At 38.5% G+C, this 22,263-nt stretch overlaps 1 protein-coding gene and 1 pseudogene across 3 annotated transcripts in view; one reads left to right on the top strand and one right to left on the bottom strand.

The window, feature by feature from the left end:
* Window positions 1-762: 762 nt before the first annotated feature.
* Window positions 763-22,263, bottom strand: part of ECPAS (Ecm29 proteasome adaptor and scaffold) — a 126,193-nt gene continuing 104,692 nt past the window's right edge. For all 3 annotated transcript variants that reach the window (XM_055271514.2, XM_055271516.2, XM_055271513.2), the window contains 15 exons: window positions 17,376-17,526; window positions 15,287-15,352; window positions 13,924-14,013; window positions 12,771-12,837; window positions 12,113-12,204; window positions 11,969-12,035; window positions 11,238-11,429; window positions 10,462-10,670; window positions 9,580-9,623; window positions 9,288-9,480; window positions 7,887-8,025; window positions 5,387-5,492; window positions 5,104-5,192; window positions 2,442-2,513; window positions 763-1,046 (listed from right to left, as the gene is read on the bottom strand). In XM_055271514.2, coding sequence (XP_055127489.1) covers window positions 907-1,046; window positions 2,442-2,513; window positions 5,104-5,192; window positions 5,387-5,492; window positions 7,887-8,025; window positions 9,288-9,480; window positions 9,580-9,623; window positions 10,462-10,670; window positions 11,238-11,429; window positions 11,969-12,035; window positions 12,113-12,204; window positions 12,771-12,837; window positions 13,924-14,013; window positions 15,287-15,352; window positions 17,376-17,526 — 1,717 coding nt within the window. In that variant the 3' untranslated portion in view covers window positions 763-906. The remainder of the gene's footprint in view (window positions 1,047-2,441; window positions 2,514-5,103; window positions 5,193-5,386; window positions 5,493-7,886; window positions 8,026-9,287; window positions 9,481-9,579; window positions 9,624-10,461; window positions 10,671-11,237; window positions 11,430-11,968; window positions 12,036-12,112; window positions 12,205-12,770; window positions 12,838-13,923; window positions 14,014-15,286; window positions 15,353-17,375; window positions 17,527-22,263) is intronic.
* On the top strand, window positions 6,980-7,194 carry LOC129480022 (uncharacterized; annotated as a pseudogene).

The raw sequence follows: 22,263 nt of genomic DNA, 5'->3' as shown, positions 1-22,263 counted from the left end.
AGAAATTTTAAGTTGTCATTACAGTTTTGAGATTATAAATGGTCTAAACCAAGGCAGTCTGAGATTTTGTTTCTGGTTTTGCAAAATATGCAGCCACAGACACAGACAGAATGTGTGATCTTGTCTTAATCTACTTTATCCGCCTGTAAAAGGAAGACAATTGGAATTATCCTAAAGAAAGTGAATCTGTCCTCTCCATCTGTAAAGATGCTAAACAATCATTTTCTCCAAATCAACCATCTAAACACATGACAAGACAATGTTTAGCTTCTGACTTTCAGAAACCCAACGATAAGGGTCAGTTTAGTTCTGGCACAAGGACTGTCGTGTGCCGCCCTAAACGTACCTCATCTTGGAAGTTTCTTGGGTAAGCCAGGGTTAGCACTGATTTGGCAGATGGCTATAAAAGAAAGTATCCAGGGCCAGACATTAAACACCTGGGTTCTGACTTTGGCACAGGCCTCAGAAAGCCTCTGAGATGACACAGCTTCCTATTTCTTCAGGTGTAGGCGGGAGGTTAAAATAAGTTATTTATAGGGCCCCTTCCTGAAATAACTAATTTGAATGCAGTTCTAAGATTTTTATCCAGCTTGCTCTGCAACTTTGTCTATTAATTCGTTTAATAACAGCTTGAACTCTCTTAATAACTATTTCTGCCAGTTTCCTTTACAACCACCCCTCAAACATCCAAGGTTCCATTAAGCTCACTCAGCCCAGATACTTTAAAAACATAAAGTAAAATAAAGCTAATAAGGAACAAAATTTAAGGCTTTTTCTTTTTATTTCAGCCAAGGAATGATGCATGCTACAGATTAATCTTTACTCTTTCCCACTTGGTTTTTCAAAGAACACCACCATTTCAACCCCCAATGAACATGGCACTTGTTTGTTTCTTCCCCTTCTAATTTATTCCAGGTTTTCAAGTGTTTTCTTCAGTAACGCTGCTTTCTCCTGCAGTTCAGGTCTGCTGTCTGGCTCCATAGTAGCTAAAGACTCAATTAGGAGCACTCTGCATTCAGATGTCAAACATTCCCACTGTTTAGATTCTGCATGAAAAAACAAACAAACAAACAAAAAACAAAGCAAAAGGAAAAAACCCCAAAGAATCCTTATAGAACAAGCAAGAAAAAAATTTAAAAATATCCTATCCCCCAAATAAATGCAAAGCAACCTCTTGATAACAGATCAGTATATAATGTTAAGTTCAATATGTGTCTCAAAACCTAATTCTTGACAATAGCGTAGAGGCACATCAGGGAGTTTCCTCTCCTTCCCCCAGCATCAGTGGGAGAAAGAGAAATAATTACACTGAAGCACAGTAGGAAGAAGGAATTATCAGAGCAAGGCACACTGTAGCAAAAAAGTCATTTCAACAACACCATTGCAAGGCCATTTCATAAGATACAGTCAGTTAAAAGAAAAACTTCTAAGAAATGTCATAATTGCAAGGTCAGATTAAGTAGATGACACTCCCTTTTCTTCGAGGAAAGCATCTGAGAACTACATGCACATTGAAATTTTTAGAAAATAAGAAAGTATATCAAATCTTAAATCTTGTTTACAAGGTTCTGCCACTTTCTAGCAATGTGGCTTCAAGCAAGTTTAGCTTGTCTTCAGCCTTATTTTCCTCATCTGGACTATATTAGGACGTATCTGGCAAACTGAGAATTCGGTAATATGACTAAGTGCCTAGCTCTTTTATCTCAACAAGGAAAAAAGGGATTGGGAGATGTTTAGTGTTACTCAGTCTAAAAGTTCTGTTTGATGGAGCCCTAAGAGAGGTGTTTTAATTGCTAAGCAAAGATAGAGAAGTAGAAAGAGCAAACACACAAGGTTGCAGGAAAAACGTTTCCATCTTCTACATTCTTAATCCACGAAAACAATTTGAGAGAGAGAGGAAAAAGGAGAGGGTCCTCCTTCTGAAATCAGTAACAGATACACCACTGGAGAAAATGCTAACAGTTCCCCCCCACCCCGCCCACTGATAGACCATTAGAAGAAAACGAGGTTAGGGGAGAAGAAATAGGATTAAGAAAATTGCTACTATCAGATTTGATGACTCAGGTAGATAACTGTTAAAAATGTTTTTCCAACTCCACTTTTCAGTGTGTCGTTCTGCTTATTTACATGTACACATGCCACTGTCAACCACTTCCTGTAATTAACCAAGATTAAATAAGGATTCACGATGAAAACAAAAACTTTATTACTTTAAGACAACTATAGCTTAATAATATATCAAAAATATATAAAAGTGTATCAAATTTAAATATTTAGTAAAATTTAATAGTTTTGGCTTTGTCCATTCTTCTTGCATGTGCATACATACTGATTTGTATTTCAGAGTATATGCTTAGAGTATAAGCAAAAACGAAACAAAAAATTTCTAAAAATGACCACATGGCTTTGTGGTCCTCCAGTCAGAACTAACAACAACTTACCTTCAAGTTTTTTAAGCAGCAATTCTATCACAGATAAAGCTTCTGTTCTCACAGATGAGTAGGTCTTATTTTCTAAAAAGAAAAATCAAATAGTTCATATGGGCTGCCTGAAAAACACAACCTCCAAGATTAAATTTGTGTTGCCGAAAGAAAGATGTCCAGAAATTACCACTCTAGGGAAGGGTACATCTGATTTTTTTTTTTTTTAAAGGAAGCTTCCCTTTGCTAAATATCAAATACTTGAAATGTGTGCTAATGTCCACAGTCTTTACTTTGGAAAAACAAAAACCTGTCAGCCAAGTGTACCAATCACCACAACAAATGGCAATATTTAAATGATCCATTTTAGAAGTGGGAGATGAAAAAACTATCTCAAACACAAAATCATCTTCGTATCACACATAAGAACGATCCTTAGGTCTACATGACCCTCCTCATTTTACCAAAGAACATTATACGACCCAGTGTTTAAGCCCATCAGGGACACCTGGAACCCAGCAAAGATAGGTCTGTTGGCTGCCTGTTCTTTATCCATAAAAGGATGCTGCTGCCAACAACTGCAAATGAAACATGCTTCCTTGGCATCCACTCTTTGACATGGCGTCTGGTTCACAGTGAAATTGTCTACCAAAAAAATCAACACACAACTAAGCCCAAAGCAGGGTAGGCATGAGATGGGCCTTATCATCTTGTTACGCTACGAAGTACAAAAGTGCTACAAAGAGTGACAGTGACCTGTCAAAAGGACACAGGAGTAAGCTTGAAAGGGCTTCCACTGGCCAAATCTGGGACAATTTGAGTAACAAATTAAATTAAAAAAATTAAATTATAAACCATTTGAAGGGGGAAAGAATCCATGAATCAATGCCAGTAACATAAATAAAGACATGGGCAGAAGAAAAGAATCTTGCTTACAATAGAATTCCAACTATCAAATGGTGAATGTGGACGAAGTGCTAGAGGTGCAAAATCATCTGAGTAAAAATTGGTTCAGGGAAGAATCATCAATGCATGCTAAATATAGAGAAGAAATTTTAAAGAAGAGAAACAGATTACTTGAATGATCTTAAGATCTGTTCCCACAGGCTACTTATTAGACACAAAAAGAAAACATAGTAACTATCCAGTAGAGAAAAACTGATAGTACCTTGACCAGGTAATCAAAATTAACATCACAAATGATGACAGATGGACACTGTGTGCCTCTTAATGTGAGGACACATCACTTATGTAAGTATCCCAATTGGGAATTCACAACCTGGATATAATCATGAGAAAACATCAAACACCAAATGAGAAACATTCTGTTTTTTCAAAAAGGGAAGTTGGGGGGACTTTATTCTTCAAAATTGTCAATGTCCTAAGACAAAGGAAGGCTGACGAAGTATTCCAGATTGAAGGAGATTAAAAATATAGGACACCAAAATTCAATAAATAATCCTGAATTGGAGGCCAGGGCGGGCAGATCACCTGAGGTCAGGAGTTTGAGACCAGCCTAGCCAACATGGTGAAACCCCGTCTCTACTAAAAATACAAAAATTAGCCAGGCGTGATGGCACGCATCTGTAATTCCAGTTACTTGGGAAACTGAGGCAGGAGAATCGCTTAAACCCGGGAGGCGGAGTTGCAGTGAGCCAAGATCGCACCACTGCACTCCAGCCTGGGTGACAGAGCAAGACCCTGTCTCAAAAATAATAACAACCATCATCATCATCATCATCATCATCATCATCATCATCATCATCATCATCCTGGGCTGGATTCCCTAATGGAGGGGAGGGGAAACAAATCCTATAAAGAACATTACTGGCTGGGTGTGGTGGTTCATGCCTATAACTCCAGTACTTTGGGAGGCCAAGGCAAGTGGATTGCTTGAGCTCAGGAGTTTTGAGACCAGCCTGGCCAACTTGGTGAAGCCCTGTCTCTACAAAAATACAAAAATTAGCTGGGCGTGATAGTGCACACTTATAATCCCAGCTACTTGGGAGACTGAGGCAGGAGGACTGCTTGAACCTGGAAGGTAGAGGTTGCAGTGAGCTGAGATCACACCACTGCACTCCAACCTGAGTGACAGAGCGAGACTCCATCTCAAAAAAATTATTTTATAAAGAACATTACCGAATCAACTGAACAAACTAGAATATGAACGATAAACATTTGATTTTAAAAACCGCATCCATGTTTACTACCTAAAGTTGACAACTGTACTGTGGCACACTAAATAATTGAGGAACAAGGGGGCCTGATGTAAGCAACATACTTTCAAATGGTTCAGGAGAAAAACACGTATATAGAAGTCCAAATGACAAAGCAAATGGCACAAAATGTTAACAAATGATTCTGCGTAAAGTGTATGCATATTGCAGAGTATTATACGTACTGTCGTTGCAACTGTTCTGTAAGTTTGAAATTACTTTCAAATAACAATTTTGTAAAAATACTTGTCACGAAGGTTTTTCTAAACTAGATGCTAAAATCCTGTTATAGTTCCAGATTTAAATATTCCAGTTAAGGGGTACACATGGAGTATATTAAGTAGCAGAGTCCAGTAGCTGTTTCAGAAATTTAGTTCCTAAGACAAGGTAGGAAATATTTGAAGCTCAGCTCTTTAGCTTTAAAACTAGGACTGGGACCCTCATCAGTTTTAGTTTACTACACTCACCTAAAGAATATGTGATTGATTTACAAGTTTCAAGCAGAATTTCAGCCAAAGCCTCAGGATCTGCATGTTCTTCTTCCAAAAGCATTAACCTATACAAATCAGAAAGCAAGGTACAAATGCTAATTATTAAGAAACAGTCTAAAACTTTCCTGTCACAATTTCTATCTGTATGTATCACTGTCACTTTAGCTACTAGTTTTTAAACGTATAAAAATTCCATTGATTATATATAAAATGCTGTGGGGAGGAACAAAATAAAAAACTGGGCCATGAAGCAATTTACCCCTGAAAAAAGGCATTCATTGATTGCAAGACTCCTAGCTGCACTTTCCACGTGCTGAGTTTTAGCCGTTCACACATCAGTTTGCACAGCTCTTGACGATAACAACCTGGGAAAAAAAGACAAGGTGGGACAGAGCAGGAGACAGTATAAAAGAGCAAGAGATGGAATAAATGAGGGACAGACAGAGCAAGAGAAAGGCAGAGGGAAAGAGAAAGAGAGAAGGTGGGGAGGATAAGGGAGAGAAAAGCAGGAAAAAGAGAAATAAAACAACAAATACTTTTAATTAAAGCCATTGAAATTTCCCCAAAACTTCAGCATGACTTTGTACTCAATCCCCAAACAAATTTCCTTGATCAGAAACTGCCCCCACAAAGGTGCAATGTAATTGTTCACAAATATTCACATTCAAGGCATATGGTTCTCCATGGAACTGAGAAAGCACTTTACACTCCCTTTGCCCCTCAAAACTCCCTGAATGACAGCCACAGAAAGGAGAACTCTGGAGGTCAGAAGCTCCTCTCTAGATGCTCACAAGCTTCTGCAAAGCAGGTTTACCAAGAGTCAACAGTGCTTTATTATAAACCTGTTATGCCAACTACAACTGTAATTATAATTATATAATTAATATTATACCAACTGATGAATCAGCAGAAAACTCAACAACGAAGTTATTTTTAATTACTGTAGGATTTCGTAGGGCTCAAACAAATGTAAAAATGGGGGGAGGCAATAAAAAATCTAAAATTCTGCATAGGATTGTCTCATAAGAGCTTGAAATTTCTTTCTCTGTTTTAAAGAAACAAAACCCAGAAATTGTAGATATATATGAGAAGCCAATGTGTAACAGTTAAGTTCTTAAAGAAAAGGCCTTGGTTCTCAATAAATGCACTTTCTATTAACAACCTTCTATGTCTTATATTAAAATAAACTGCTTTATGTTTGTATAATCTTTCTCATATAATTCCCTACTTTAGCTTTCTCTACCTATCAAGGAAAAGTTAATATTCTTTATAGCATCATATTAGTGGACTTCCACTGCAGTCTGTAACATAATATTAAGAAATAAAACCACTTTCAAATTTGTATCTTCTGGGAAACCCTTCCTATAAACATAGCAAATATGTAAGTTCACACAAAGGATGACGGGGCTCAAAGAGAACCTTAACTGATTCTAGACATATCCAATCACAAATAATCAACAATACTTTTTATAACATTCAATAATATTGTCACTGGGCATGGAGGCTCATACCTATAATCCCAGCACTTTGAGAGGGAGGCCAAAGTGGGAGGATCACTTGAGCCCAGGAGTTTGAGACCAACCAGGGCAACATAGCAAGACCTCACCTCTTCAAAAAAAATTAACTGGGTGTTGTGGCATGCACTTGTAGACCCAAATACTTGGGAGGCTGAGGCGGGAAGATCACTTGAGCCTAGGAGGTAAAGCCTGCAAGAACTGCACCACTGCACTCCAGCCTGGGCAACAGAGCAAGACCCTGTCTCAAAAAAAAAAAAAAAAAAAAAAAGAATACTAAGATCTTCAGCAGGATGCACTGTAGGACCCAACACAAGGCAAGCTTAAAGGGTAGCATCATCACTTCTTGGCCTTTTGGCTAAGATCAAGTGTAAAGGGTAGTATCATCCCAAAGTTAAGGCCCTGTCAGGGGACTCCAAACTAACTGCAACCTCATCCAATAATAAAGGTTTACCGTTTATTTAATCTTTGGGAAATACATGTCCGGTTCTGAAAATTGCCCAAATAGTAGTGAGTTTTTCACTGAAACAGGGATTTCGGTTGCTTATTGAACACTTGCTAACAAGGCCATTCATTTCAGGATAAAGAGACCCTGCTAATAAACTTTGTGCATTCCTCCAAATAGAGCTATGATCATCAAGAAGATCAGTGGAACTCCTCTATCAAACTATCTGCATAAAATGTATCATGGTTATTATAGGTGGAACTGTGCCCCCAAAATTCGTATGTTAAAATACTATCCCCCAGTACCTCAGAATGTGACTGTATTATTATTAAATAGAAGACAGAGCCTTTAAAGTGGTCATATGAGTGGGCCCTAATCCAGCGTGCCTGGTGTCCTTATAGGAAGAGGTGATTAGGCCGCAGAGACACCAAAGACCATGTGAAGACACAGGGAGAAGACAGCCATTCCCAAGCCAAGGAGAGAGGTCTCAGGAGAAACTAACCCTGCTGATGCCTTGATCTCGAAATCTGACTTCTATCCTCCAGAATTGTGAGAAAATAAATTTCTGCTAAGCCACCCAGTCTGTAATACTTTCTTACAGCAGCCCTAGCTGCAGCGGTACAATGATCGGTGAGATCATAGACTCATGTAGACAAAAAACTTTCACTGGATAATTCTCATTATTAATCAATCAGGCTCGATAAGAAACAATAAGTATAATTTGTCATACAGAAAATCTTCGCTCTCATTAAGTAACCTCTGGTTACAGCACTTCTTCAAATGCGGTTTCTGGTGCTTACGTTGGGTCTCCGCGTTTCGGGGCCAGGCTTTGCCCAGGCTTTCAAAGGCACCCAGCAGATATTCCAGCTGGAGCTCCTTTTCCTTCTCATTCTCCTCTTCATTTTTGGTTGTCCGGACCCCACTGCTTTCAAGTGAGTTCTAGGATATATCAAAGAAAAGAAAATGTAATATTTCTTCTTCAAAGTTACAGGTATACTATTAAAGCTATCAGGGTACCAACCAGGGCAGGAGCTATTAACCAAGAGTTAAATGATAAATTCTCTACCATAAGCTTCCCTATTTACAACAAGAATTTATAACCAGAATACTGTGTCTCTAATAAATTTAGGCAATACTTTACAGGAATCTGTAAACAAAAGCTAAAAAATACTGCATATGTAGTCTTTTGAGCATAACATGAAAAGACTTGCATTAGAATCAGATTTTAAAGATGGAAGAAACTCAGTAATGATCTAAATCCAAACTCTTTCTTGACAGAGAAACACTGGCTAAGAGAAGCAACTGGTCCAACTTGCTAGTGATGTAATCAACTTAAAACACAAGTCTCCCAAATCCATATGCTATCACTATGTTTGTAATGGAAATTATTTAAATAGCCTTATTACTGAAAGAAAACAACTGCAAAATAGCAGCAATAAGAAATAAGAATGTTACTTAAAATATTTCATGTTTCACAAATAAATAGGGAAACCACACTCCCTTTTTTTTTTTTTTGGACCAGTGCCCAACTTTTAAAAATGAGTATTCCATTTTCCACGTGAAACCTGAGTCTTTTTCTGACCCAAATCCTCCACTATATGGCAGAGGCAATTCACATGGCACACTGAGCTTCTTGCCTTTACTCTAGGATGGCTGGGGTGGCTTAGCTTACTAGCCAAGGCAAAGCTTATTATGACATAAACTGTTCATTCACTACCAAATCCACTCTCCCCTTCTCCCATGCAGGGCAAATGGACACCCAGAATGAAGACTCAGTCTGCTGCCAGGTGTGGCTAAGTACTGACCAACAGGATGGATATAAGTCAAAGTGCCATCTAGCGGTACCCAGGAACTCTCCTCAAGAGAGAACCGGCATGCTCACTGTGATCCTTCATCCTTGCTTCACCTCGTCTGCATTCCTGCCTGGAACACAAACACACTGTGGACCATGAGGATGATGACCACACCCTAGAAATGGCAGAGTTCAGAGCTGTAAAGAGCCGGAATACCTCAACGCTTAGTGATGCTCCCAACGTTTTGTGAGAAACACAGCACTGACTATCTTGTTTAAGGCCATATTTTGGAATTTCTCTGCTACTTGCACCTAAACTAATCCTAATAATCAGGACATAGGGGAAAACAATTTTTTAACTTTTTCTTTTTAAAGTATAAACCAGAACTGAGGATACAGGTGGTATTACCTTCTTGATGAGAGGTATGACAATGTCAGAAAACTCCTGGAATCTGTCTTCTTTGGTGGCCTTCAAGACATCAGCTGCACAGCTGATTGCTACAATCTTGTATTTGAGATTCTCTTTGCTACATTCCTTCAGAACAGCTTGAAGAATTTCATTTGTGCTGGGTTGATTGGGCACAGACTTTTCCAGCTCTGCACTACAGGGTCCATACAAAAGCATCAGAAGTTAAGTTAATAAAGGCTGCAGTTTTCGGGTTCAGTTTAAGAAATGGCATCTTCATTGAAAGAACATTTACCTGCAAGCTGTCACCACACAGGCAATGGCTTTCAATAGCTCCTCCTAAAGAGTTGAAAGATGAGGAAATACTATTAAGCCCAAACATGTCATTTACACTCTCTACACTATGATTACAATTACCTTAGGAATTTTTGATAACTACGACAACAAAAATTAACAATAGTCACCTTATCTTTAATGCATAATTTTAAGCACACCCACCAAGTTTTATTCCAAACCATGGACGCAGGATAATTATCTTCACCTCCATTTCATAGAAGCCTAAAAAACTGATTTGACCCAGGTCTCACAGAAAACAGTGTCAACCACAGAACTAGAATGATGTCCAGTACTACTTCAGTCTTGCATGGGCCACTATTGACCTTTACAACATAAAGATCATTAGGTTACCACAATCTCATGTTCCCCACTGAGTGTTCACTGTAAGAATCCTACTAAAGCCCTTGTGTAAAAAAATAACTTACTAATTCATAGGTCCCAGAGATGGGCATCTTCAGCCCCAGGTTTAGAGGCAGGCTACCTTGCTACTCTATTTCACATATGCCCACTCCTGATCTTTTTATGCCCAATCCTGATCTGTTCATGAGGTCAACAGGTACAAAATGCTGACAAGTTGGTTTAAGACGTAGCTTGGAAGGCTGAATATGAAAAATGTATCTATCTCCAGCACTACTGTCCATTATGCAAGGCCACATGGGTTACAGTTTGAGAGGAAATACCACAGTTAATCAGGCAAGGTTTACCCAAAGCTTCCACTGTCTAGGAAATCTGGTTCACAAAAATAATCCATTAGAAGTTACACAAAACCAGATTGTTATTATTATGCGAAATGAAAGATGAAGTCAGAATCCCTTTAACTGGGCATGAATAGTTCCTTTACCTTTCCTGCCCACGTTCTTCCAGCCAGACCTTGCAGCAATGCAGTCAGTATCATTCCAAGATATGGAGGTACTAGAGAGCTAGTTTGCTTTGCAATTGATGCCATGGCAATTGCACCCTGGGCTTTCATTTTCCAGGACTGAGACTGCAAAGCCTTCTGGGTAATAGTAATTAACTCCTGCAGATATAATCGAATGCCACCAAAGGAACCTAGGAAAGCAAAATTAAAACAACTTTTAAGTGACAAGAAAAAGTAACTGATTTTTCTAAGCCTGAAAAAAAGTCAGTGACCAACAGTCTAAAAGAAATGATTCTCAACTGTTAAAACACACCACTCTCTCAAAGGGAGAGAAAGTGTGTTGGTATTGTGACTTATTCTCACAACAGTAGAACTTTACGAACTTGGGTGCCCACAGGAATGTATCGCACAAATGGACGTCATCCATTAATATGTGACAAGGTGAAAAACACATTTAGAAAACTACCCTAAAATACTCTAAGGCCACATAAAATCACACTCTTAATTAAAAATGTAAAGCTCTCCTTGCTCACAGAGTTTATATTCTCTCATGTGGGCAGTGATGAATGAGTAAAGACAAAAATCCTGAGTGCCAACCTTGAGAACTCAGCAATTTGGATGGGTTTAAAACTAAACAGGATGCATACTAAGGTCCTGGGAAAGTAACTTTAGAGGAGTTTATGAATAATGAGTGCAAGTAAAAAATTCTAGCTGTGATTCTTCTAAGAGGCAGGTTTAACTCAGGCCACACTACTAACCAGGTACGTTTTCCTGCCACACTTCAGTCCATAAATTACATTCTTCTTTTTCAGATTTCTCCTCATCAGCAATTTCATGCATGCCTAAAAATGCCAGAGGCAGGACTTCTTTTGCATGATTCTTTAATATATCAGGGCTGTATCGTCCAATAGCATGAATAGTCAAAGCACAAGAGGTCTTGTAGATAGGTTCTGAAAATGAGAAACCAAAATCTTTATGATATTTATTGTTTTTAAGGGTAACTGATCTAAACAGGCTATTGTTCAACTCATATAATAGCAAAACAAACAGGTAAATCAGAAATGTTTCTAGCAGGCTGGGTTGTGGTGGCTCACACCTGTAATCCCAGCACTTTGAGAGGCCAAGGTGAGCAGATAGCTTGAGCTTGGGAGTTTAAGACCAGCCTGGGCAACATGACGAAACCCCACCTATACAAAAAATACAAAAATTAACCAGGCGTGGTGGCACGTGCCTGTAGTTCCAGCTACTCAGGAGGCTGAGACACAAGAATCTCTTGAGCCCAGGAGGCTGAGATTGCAGTGAGCTGAGATAGCACCACTGCACTCCAGCCTCAGCGACAAAGCCAGACACCATCTCAAAAAAAAAGAAAAGAAACAAATGTTTCTAGCAAATCACATAAAATCATGGAGGGTAAGACCTAATTTGTACTGTTTTATTGGGCTGTTAACATCTAAATTTAAAATGACATAAAACAGAAAAAGAAAGGTACCTTCTTTCTCCATATACCACCCATTGAGCTTCTGCAGGAGTTTTTCAGTGCTGCTATCCCGTGAGGTCTGAAAAAGAAACAATCCTAAGTATTTCTTTTAACTGTCAAAGAGTTTTATTTAACCAAGCAAGAAATTTAACTCACCCGAACTAAATGGCCCATGGCAAATGCACAAGATTTCTGAATCACACTGTTCCGATCTGTCAGGCCACTCAGCAAAGCACTCATAAGTTTACCTAGCAGAAATAAAGAGAAAAAAATCTGATACTTGGTTGACCAAATGTGCCACTCTGTTCCCAGAACCCAAACAAACCTAACCCTGTAATTAACATCTGATTTACTCCACAGTAGTTTAGATTTCTGAATGTTCTATTTATATATCCATTTGCTTCCTTTCACCTGATATAAAGTTAAAATTAAACTAGAATATCGTGGAAAAAGTTGCAAAAATGAGAGCCAGGTATATAAATAACACTAGTCCAGTCTAGAAGCCAATCTAAGAAGAGAAAAATGCTGATGTAAAATCAGCTATCAATGGTAAGTCCTGTGGAATAGAGGATACTTTTACCTCCTTATACCACTAAGGAATAATCAAATGTTTATGAACAGTGAAAAGTTGCTAAACTTGATAAACTCTGCACTTCCTGCAGACAAAGAAACGAAGGAGTCAGGGGACTAAGAGGAGAAAAGGCACACAGCATCACAGGCAGGTCTGAATGATAAGTATTTTTCCTTTTTAAAACTCTGTCACACAAGACAGGGCTGTGCAAAAATATCACCACACATCACTTGACAAACTCACCTGAGTAAGGTGTTAGGTCCTGAGGACACTGAGTAGTTAATGACACAATGACACTGGCACAGCCGCCCTACAGGGTTACAAAAGCAAAGGTCTAAATCTGATGGTCACAATGTTCTACCTACCAAACCATTGGCTTAGGTGCCAAAAATTTAAACATACAAAATACATGAAGCCTAATACCCCCTCCAGGATTCAATACAGGAAAAGGAAAACTCCTAAACTAGCAATGCAGAGATTTTTTTTTTAAACCTCCAAGAAAAAGATGGGTGATCTCAGACATTGTGAAAAAGAAAGAAAACTGGTACAATCTTCTGGAAAAGCAAAATATGTCATCTTATCCATCACTATGTTAACATTTCCATTTCCAGAAATTTAACCAAATATCTTCAGGTGTGCCTGAAGATATTCATCACAGTGCTTTACTATTTTTTCAAAAACTGAAAACAAATCAGATGTTCCTTGATGGAGTAAAATAAACGATGTTACATCCATACAGCGGAGTATCATACAGCCATTAGAAGAGGACATTGCAGAAGATACATGTGCAGAAAAGACTGGAAGGAAACACTTCAAAATATTAACAGCAGTTATCTCTGTATGGCAAAATTCTGGATAATTTTTATTTTAACTTTCTCCTAATCTATAAATGCTAAAATTTTAAAATACCAGCAAGTGTTAATTTTGTTGTAAGATAAAATGTGAGTTATTAATTTGTTGTTAAAAGGGTGGTAGGGAGGTGTCTGATCCTTCAAAGATCTTGAAAACTAGGACATTTTTCTATTCAAACACTGCTGACCCCTCTGTGAAAAATGCAATTGCCACCTAAAACAATCCATGCCCTAATAACTGGATGTGCATTTCCATGAACTGCTAATGAATGACAACCCAGAGGGTATGTACACGGCAACCAGAGAACAGAAATGATTCCACTAAATAAGTTAAGATAATACTTACTGGAACTCCAGTTAGATGTTTTATTTCTTGAACCAGTTACATGTTTTCAGTTACCAGTGCAACCACAGAAATAAAATGGTTAGTGTATAACAATATTAGATTTTGTGGTAAAACATGAATTTCAAACATGATGGCTGTTATATCCTTATGGCCAAAACTAATGAAGATGCACATTTCCTCTTGTGAAAAGCACACTTACCTTAGTTCCAAGACCTACACCACTTCTGATCAGTTCACACAACCTAGGAACTAGCTCGCCCAGCACTGACACATCAAGGTATTGCAGGCACTTTTGAAAAAGGACAAATATAAAGGTAAGCCTTGGCAAATAAGTCAGGACCACATCTTCAATTAAAAACTGCCCTTGTCAAACGTGTACCCACTGGATTTGACATGAAGTTGAAAAATCACTGTTTGCTTCTGCTCTGATTTCAATATTAAAACCACTAATGTACTACAAACAAAAATTATTCATCAGTGATTCAACACTAAAAACAAACAAAAAAATGAAAAACATCAATTTGCTAAAAAAGAAAAATAATAATTACTCAAGAATGAAGAATCTTTCTGGGCCTACTTCCTCTTTATCAATCCATGTTTAGTATAAAAAACCTAAACTAAATATTGATCTTCTGCAGTGGGCCTACCCTACCAAACCCCCTCTAATGAGTCAACTTCTTAGATGAATTTTCCTATAAATTGCTGGCCTTTATTTCTGAAAATGCAATTAACATGTTTTCTATTACTAATGAATATAACTAAATGGTATTCACTAACTATTCCTATTTCTTTAAATTTTTATTTCCCCCCAATAATCCAACCAAGACATAACATTCTTAGACCAAATTTTGGTAATAGTCCCCCAGCAGGCACTAAAAAATAACTACTTCTCTTCACCAGTTTAACACAGTTTTTTGTACACTTCAGTTTTTTTAGGGGTTGGATCTATACCTTCAGAGTCCTGCTAAAGGTACAGATCTGCTTAGCAAACTGATTTCCAGTAAACACAATCATAGCTAACTCACCACTACAGGGAATGCACAACAGAGTAACTTTACCAAGACTCCAGGAACTTTAGAAAACAGAACCTCAGAGTGCCAAGCAGCTCTTTACTGCAAATGCCTTCCTATGACTAAAACAACGTATTGACATTGCCCAATCTCTTCACCTACATTTATGTTACCTACTTCACTAAATACCTCCAGCTTATAATAACTTTCCTAGTTCCCCCAAAAGATAACTATTAGGCACAGGCACAACTCTGAACCTTTCTGCATAGGCAGATCAAAAGACTACAGATGTAAATTTATAGAGAGCTCTTGATATGCTGTTGTCCCTTGTAATACAAATTTGGACCAACTGTTTCCGGTATTTGGGGAATTATTTATTCCACTTAGTAAGAGAGAAGAAAAGAGAAATATACTAAGAAAAAACGGGAGTCACAACAGCTGCTTGACTCATCCCATTAAGTCTCTGCTTCATTTAACGTAGCCTGAAGACTTTGAAGAATTACACTTTCAGGTAAGCAAACAAACCCTCTCATTATTATTTAAGACACTCACCATGTTGATTGTTTCCATCATCGGAGAAGATTTGGCAGCACTAAGCCGAGCACTATCCATCGCAGCCTAAAAAAGAGAAATTAAAGTCACTCAGCACATTCAATTAATTAGGAATAATCCGCACAAACACCCATAAAAGACTTTCATTTCCAAACTAAAGAACTTCAAAAAAAAAATAATCCGTAGCTATAACAAAGGCAAACATCAAGTCTAACTCTAATTTCTTTTGCCCTACACTCAACAATTTACCAGGGGAACCAGCACCACACTACATGTGAGAAATTCAGATAACAGTTAAGAAATTAGCATAGTATGGCTCTGGGCAAGTCATCCAGCCTTCTTGAGCCTGAAGTTCTCCATCCACTAAATAAAGGAACTGACTAAATAAATTTCTAAGGTTTTTAAAATTGTGTCTAAGCAGTAGAAAATTTTATACGTGCAGTTCTTTAACTTTGTAATCACCCTTCGTATCTAAGAAGGTATTTTAATCTAACAACTGTGCTGAAGGAGAGGTTAACACTATCCAGATATGATAAAGGAGAAAAGTAAGGCATACACAGGTGACTTGCCTAGGGCTACAAAGTTTAGACTAGAATTTATGTTTCCAAATTCTCAATGCTTAGTAAACATCCTATGGGCACCCAGGAAGGAGCAAGTCTACTGCTGAAAGAGGGAAAAATAATGAATGAAGAAGAAACAGCAATATTAGAGGCAAAGGGTAAAGAGAGTAAGTTATGAGAGAAGTTTAGGCAAGTTAAAGATCAAATAGTGAACAGAGGAAACATGTTGTATATAACAGAGTTTAACAGTTCTAATAAAAAAATATAAATTAAAAAAGTCAAATAGAAAAATAGGCATGGAATATAAACACAATCACAGAAGAAATATAAACGACTAATACAATATGAAAAGGCAATGGACAATGTTAGGAAAAGAGTGCAAATCAGAAAAATGAGATTCCTGTTATCACACATACATTATTCAACAGTGCCAAAGGTACGGAGAAAAAAAGAACACTTAAAACCTTTGAGGCTGCAAAACCTCTCCATCAAAAATTCAAAATCACCTCACCGTAGAACACTATATATACATTAAAAAGAATAAGTGTATATATAGACATGATATACTGTTAATTTAAAAAACAAATCACAGAACAACATTCACAGTCTGATACTATTTTTAAGTTAGTATGTTTGTTTGGTTTGGTAGCCTAAGACTAAAAAGGAATTTGAGAGAAGGCACAGGAAACTTTTGACAGCAGGCGCTCCTCAGGGAATGATACTGTGGTGATGGGGAGACCTTCTATGGGTTACTTTCTATCCTTCTGTATTAACTTTTCACAATAAATATGTTTCATCTGAAGTTTTAAAAAATGACTCTGATCAGGCCGGGCGTGGTGGCTCACACCTGTAATCCCAGCACTTTGGGAGGCTGAGGCAGGTGGATCACGAGGTCAGGAGATCAAGACCATTCTGGCTAACATGGTGAAACCCTGTCTCTACTAAAAATACAAAAAAATCAGCTGGGTATGGTGGCGCTCGCCTGTAATCTCAGCTGCTCGGGGTGCTGAGGCAGGAGAATCACTTGAACCTGGCAGGCAGAGGTTGCAGTGAGCCGAGATGGTGCCACTGCACTCCAGCCTGGGTGACAGAGTGAGGCTCCGTCTCCAAAACAATAAAAATAAAAATGACCCTGATCAGAGACCAGGTGACTCCATCACACCTAAAAAGCAGAACGATTTTGACATATGCCAAAGTCTAGGTGCAAATACTCTTTGCTTACAGGGCGAGGGAGCCCATGGAAGGACTCTGAAGGTATAGATCCAAGCCCTAACAAAATTGAAACATACAAAAAACTATGTTAAACAAATGTTAATTCATTTTTTAGATGGAAGTGTCAGTTTTCATCCAATTCACAAGACAGCGTATGAGCTGACAACCTCTCTCCAAAAAACAGTAAAAACACTGCATGTGGTGACAGAGGGTGAGTTCTGGTAACAGTAGTGACAGTGTCATTCAAATGAACCTTGGTATCTTAACAGGGCTCTTCCCTCATGATACTTACCAATATGCCTGTGCTATCCACTCACCTTTTCTTGCTCTGTCGCCCGGAGGCTCAAATAATTGAGAACTTGGGGCTCCAGTACACTTAAGGACTCTAGCAGAGCTGGAATGAGTTTTGGTGCATGCGGTTTCAACATGGCTCCTGCACTTTTGCTGATCTTCACAAGGGTGTTAATGCTACAAACATATGGAACACAACTCCTGAGTCGTTTTAACAAAAGTGAGAAGACCTACAAATCTAACCATGAGGATGTTCTGCAGTTCACTGCATTAAAGCATATTTTCACATGGTTGCAGAGCCTGGTCTGGGCTTTTTTTTTTTTAACTTTTATTAAAGAAACTTTCAAGCATACATAGAGGTAGGTAGAACGATAAATGAAGTAGGAAAAGCCTACCTTCATTAATAGTAGGAATGAAGTTCCATGTATTTATTTATAGTAGGAATTTATATTTATAGTGAAATTTTATGGTAGGAATTTATAGTAGGCATGAAATTCCATGTATTCCCCACCCAGTTTAACAATTAGCAACATTTGACCAATTTTGTTTCATTTATACCTCCTCCACACATACAGCCGCTATTCCCCCCTGCCACTGTATTACAGTCATGTGCTGCATGAGACATTTCAGTCAACAACAACAGACCACAATGTCCAGCAGTGGTCCCATAAGATCATACAGGAATACCTTGGGGATACTGCAGGTTCTGTTCCAGACCACCACAATAAAGAAAGCCACGTGAATTTTCTAGTTTACCAGTGCATATAAAAGTTTTGTTTACACTATATTGTAGTCTATTAAGTGTGCAATAGCATTATGTCTAAAATAAAGTATATTAGTTAACTTTAAAATATCTTAATGTTACTGATCATCTCAGCTTTCAGCAAGTCACTATATTTTTACTGGTGGAGGGTCTTACCTCAATGGTGATGGCTACTGACTGATCAGGGTGGTGTTTGCTGAATGCTGGCGTGGCTGTCGTAATTTCTTAAAATATGTCAACAATGAAGTTTGCTGCATCAATCAACTCCTCCTTTCACAAAATATTTCTTTGTAGCATGAGATGCAGTTTGATAGCATTTTACCCACATTAGAACATCGTTCAAAGTTGGAGTCAATCCTCTCCAACCCTGTTGCTGCTTTATCAACTAAGTTTAAGAAATATTCTTTTTTTTTTTTTTTTTGAGACAGAGTCTCGATCTGTCGCCCAGGCTGGAGTGCAGTGGCGCGTCTCGGCTCACTGCAAGCTCCACCTCCTGGGTTCACGCCATTCTCCTGCCTCAGCCTCCCAAGTAGCTGGGACTACAGGTGCCTGCCACCACGCCCGGCTAATTTTTTTGTAATTATAGTAGAGATGGGGTTCCACCGTGTTAGCCAGGATGGTCTCGATCTCCTGACCTCGTGATCCGCCCGCCTCGGCCTCCCAAGTGCTGGGATTACAGGCATGAGCCAACACGCCCAGCCAAGAAATATTCTAAATCCTCTGTGGTCATTTTAACAATGTTCACAGAATCTTCACCAGCAGTAGCTTGCATCTCAAGAAACCACTTTCTTTGCTCATCGATAAGCAGCAACTCCTCTTCTGTTCAAGTTTCATCAGATTGTAACAATTCAGTCACGTCTTCACACCCCACTTCTAATTCTACTTTTCTTACTATTTCCACCACATATGCAGTGACTTCCTCCAATGACATCTTAAACCCCTCAAAGTCATCCATGAAAGTTGGAATCAACTTCTTCCAAACTCCTATTAATGACATTTTGACCTCCTCCCATGAATCATGAATGTTCTTAACAGCACCTACAATGGTAAACACTTTCCAGAAGGTTTTCAATTTACTTTACCCAGATCCATCAAAGGAATCACTATCAATGGCAGCTCTAGCGTTACAAAATATACTTCTTGAATAGTAAGACTTGAAAGTCGCATGGGCTTCGGAATGGATGTTGTGTTATGCTAATAGCCATGAAAACATTCATTTCCTTGTACTCTCTATCGGAGCTCTTGGGTGACCAGGCACATTGTCAATGAGCAGTAATACTTTGAAGGGAATCTTTGTTTTTGTTTAGTTGGTTGGTTTTTTTTTGTTTGTTTGTTTTTTGTTTTAGCAGTAGGCCTCAACAGTGGACTTAAAATACTCAGTAAACCATGCTGTAACAGATAAGCCGTCATCCAGACTTCGTTGTTCCATTTCTAGAGCACAGAGCAGATTTAGCAGAATTCTTAAGGCTTTAGGATTTTCAGAATGGTAAATGAGCACTGGCTTCAACTTAGTGACCAGCTGCATTAGCCCCTAACAAGACAGTCAGCCTGGCCTTTGAAGCGTTGCAGCCAGGCACTGACTTCTCTCTAGCTATGAAAATCCAACATGGTATCTTTTGCCAACAAAAGGCTATTTCATCTCCATTGAAGATCTGTTGTTGAGTGTAGACACCTCTATCAGTGATCTTAGCTAGATCTTCTGGATAACCTGCTGCAGCTTCTGTATCAGCAATTGCTGCTTCACCTTGCATCTTTATGTTATGAAGACAGCTTCTTTCCTTAAACCTCATCAGCCAACCTCTGCTAGCTTCCAACTTTTCTTCTGCAGCTTCCTTACTTCTCTTAGACTTCACAGAATTGAAGAGAGTTAAGGCCTTGCTCTGGATTAGGCTTTGGCTGAAGGGAATTTTGTAGGTGATTTGATCTTCTATCCAGAATATTCAAACTTTCTCCCTGTTAGCAAAAGGCTGTTTTGCTTTCTTATCATTTGTGTGTTGGCTAATATAGCACTTTAAACTCCGCTTAAGAACATTTCCTTTACATTCACAACTTGGCTGTTTGGCACAAGAGGCCTAGCTTTCAGCCTATCTCAGCTTTCATGACATCCCTTCCTCTCTAAGCTTAATCATTTCTAGCTTTCTATTTAAAGTGAGAGATAGGCAACTCTTCCCTTCATTTAGACAGAGGGCATTATGGGGTTATTAATTAGCCTAATTCCAATATTGTTGTGCCTCAGGGAATAAGACATTTGAGAAGAGGGAGAGAGATGGGGAACAGCTGTTCAGTGGAGCAATCAGGACACAAACAACACTGACCAATTAAGTTCACCATCTTAAATGGGTGTAGTTCATACAACTCCAAAACAATTACAAAACATCAAAGATCACTGATCACAGATCACCAAAACAGATATAATAGTAATGCAAAGTATGAAATACTGCGAGAATTACCAAAATGTGACATAGAGACATGAAGTGAACAGATTTGTGGCAACCCTGCATCAAGAAATCTAACTGCACCATTTTTCCAACTTCATGTTAATGTGTGCACACCCATGAAATCACCTAACGACACATTTCTCAGAAATATTCTTGTCACTAAGTGACGTGTGACTGCATTTGAAAGCATATCCCTTAATTAAACTTCACTATGAATATCTAAAAGCAAAGGCTCTTTATCATAATCATAATACCATTTTCACACTTTAAAAATATTAATGATTTTTTCATATCAAGTATCCAAATTTCTCTGTTTCATTAGCTTCTTAAACAGTTGGCATGTTTGAATCAGGATCCAAGCTCACTCACACATTGCAATCTACTGCATTTCTTAAATCTTTTTTAACAGTCTCCACTCTCCTCTTTTTTTCTTCTTTGTCCTCGTTGATTGTATTCCAGTCATGTCATATGTCATTTAACATGTTCCTCTTTCCCCTGTACAGATCTACAGGCTAAACTGAGTTCACGTTCAATTTTGTAAAACACACACACACACACACACACACACACACAAAGAATCCTTCCTAGGCAATGCTGCGTGTGTCCTATTCCTCCTATTCCATCACATCACCATGCACTGGTTCTTTTTGTGCTGTGAGGAGTGACTGGTAGGTTCAGGTCTGGTTGCCCTGAATCATTATAAAGTTCTCTTCAGCCATTCACCCAGTGGATTTAGGGGCATCTAATGATCACTACTTAGATTATTTTACTAAGGAGAGCAAAAAGTGATACTCTTTTTTTTTTTTTTTTTTTTTGAGATAGAGTTTCGTGCTTGTTGTCCAGGCTGGAGTGCAATGGCGCAATCTGGGCTCACTGCAACCTCTGCCTCCCAGGTTCAAGCGACTCTCCTGCCTCAGCCTCCCGAGTAGCTGGGATTACAGGCATGCATCACCATACCTGGCTAATTTTTTTGTATTTTTAGTAGAGACGGGGTTTCTCCATGTTGGCCAGGCTGGTCTCGAACTCCCGATCTCAGGTGATCCGCCCACCTTGGCCTCCCGAAGTGCTGGGATTACAGGCATGAGCCACCGTGCCCAGCCAAAGTGACACTCTTAATTGCATCATGCCTTTGCATTTGTTAGGTAAGTCCTTCTAAAAAAAACTTTCTCTCGTGAACTATCTACTTGCCATGAAATAGTGCTGGCACTATTATTAATAATTTGTTCTACTCTTAAGAGTGAAATAAAAATGGAACAGATAAAGTTCCTAGACAGCACTGTAGTTTAAAAACAAACAAAATATACAAACTAGAATCCTACACTATTGCTTTTAACTTAAAGTAGCCATATATTATATTTAAAAGTGTAAGTACATTTTTTGAATATTTCATTGTTGCAGGTGGTAAACAGCTTCTCTTAAATCTAATAATCTGTGAAATATTACTAAATATTATAATGAACAAGCATGCTCCTGAGGACCTACAGTGTAACAGGAAGATGTGCTTGTTGGGAGCAGAGGCTGAGGACAATAGAACAACACGCTTGACTCAGAATGCTGGGCAAAAATAAGGTCTCATGAGAATGTTTCTGTGAAAATATTCTGACTCACAAGTTTTCACAAATGACCCAACGGTCATTCTCCTAAACCTCTTTCTCCATGTTTTCCAGAATCTAACCTTGAAAGAAACACAATTTCTAGGAACTGAGCAAATCC

Source organism: Symphalangus syndactylus, chromosome 3 (genome assembly GCF_028878055.3).
Source record: "Symphalangus syndactylus isolate Jambi chromosome 3, NHGRI_mSymSyn1-v2.1_pri, whole genome shotgun sequence".
Classification (NCBI taxonomy): Eukaryota; Metazoa; Chordata; class Mammalia; order Primates; family Hylobatidae; genus Symphalangus; species Symphalangus syndactylus.
Note: the sequence above shows the minus strand (reverse complement) of the source record. Positions and strands in the feature narration are given on the sequence as shown.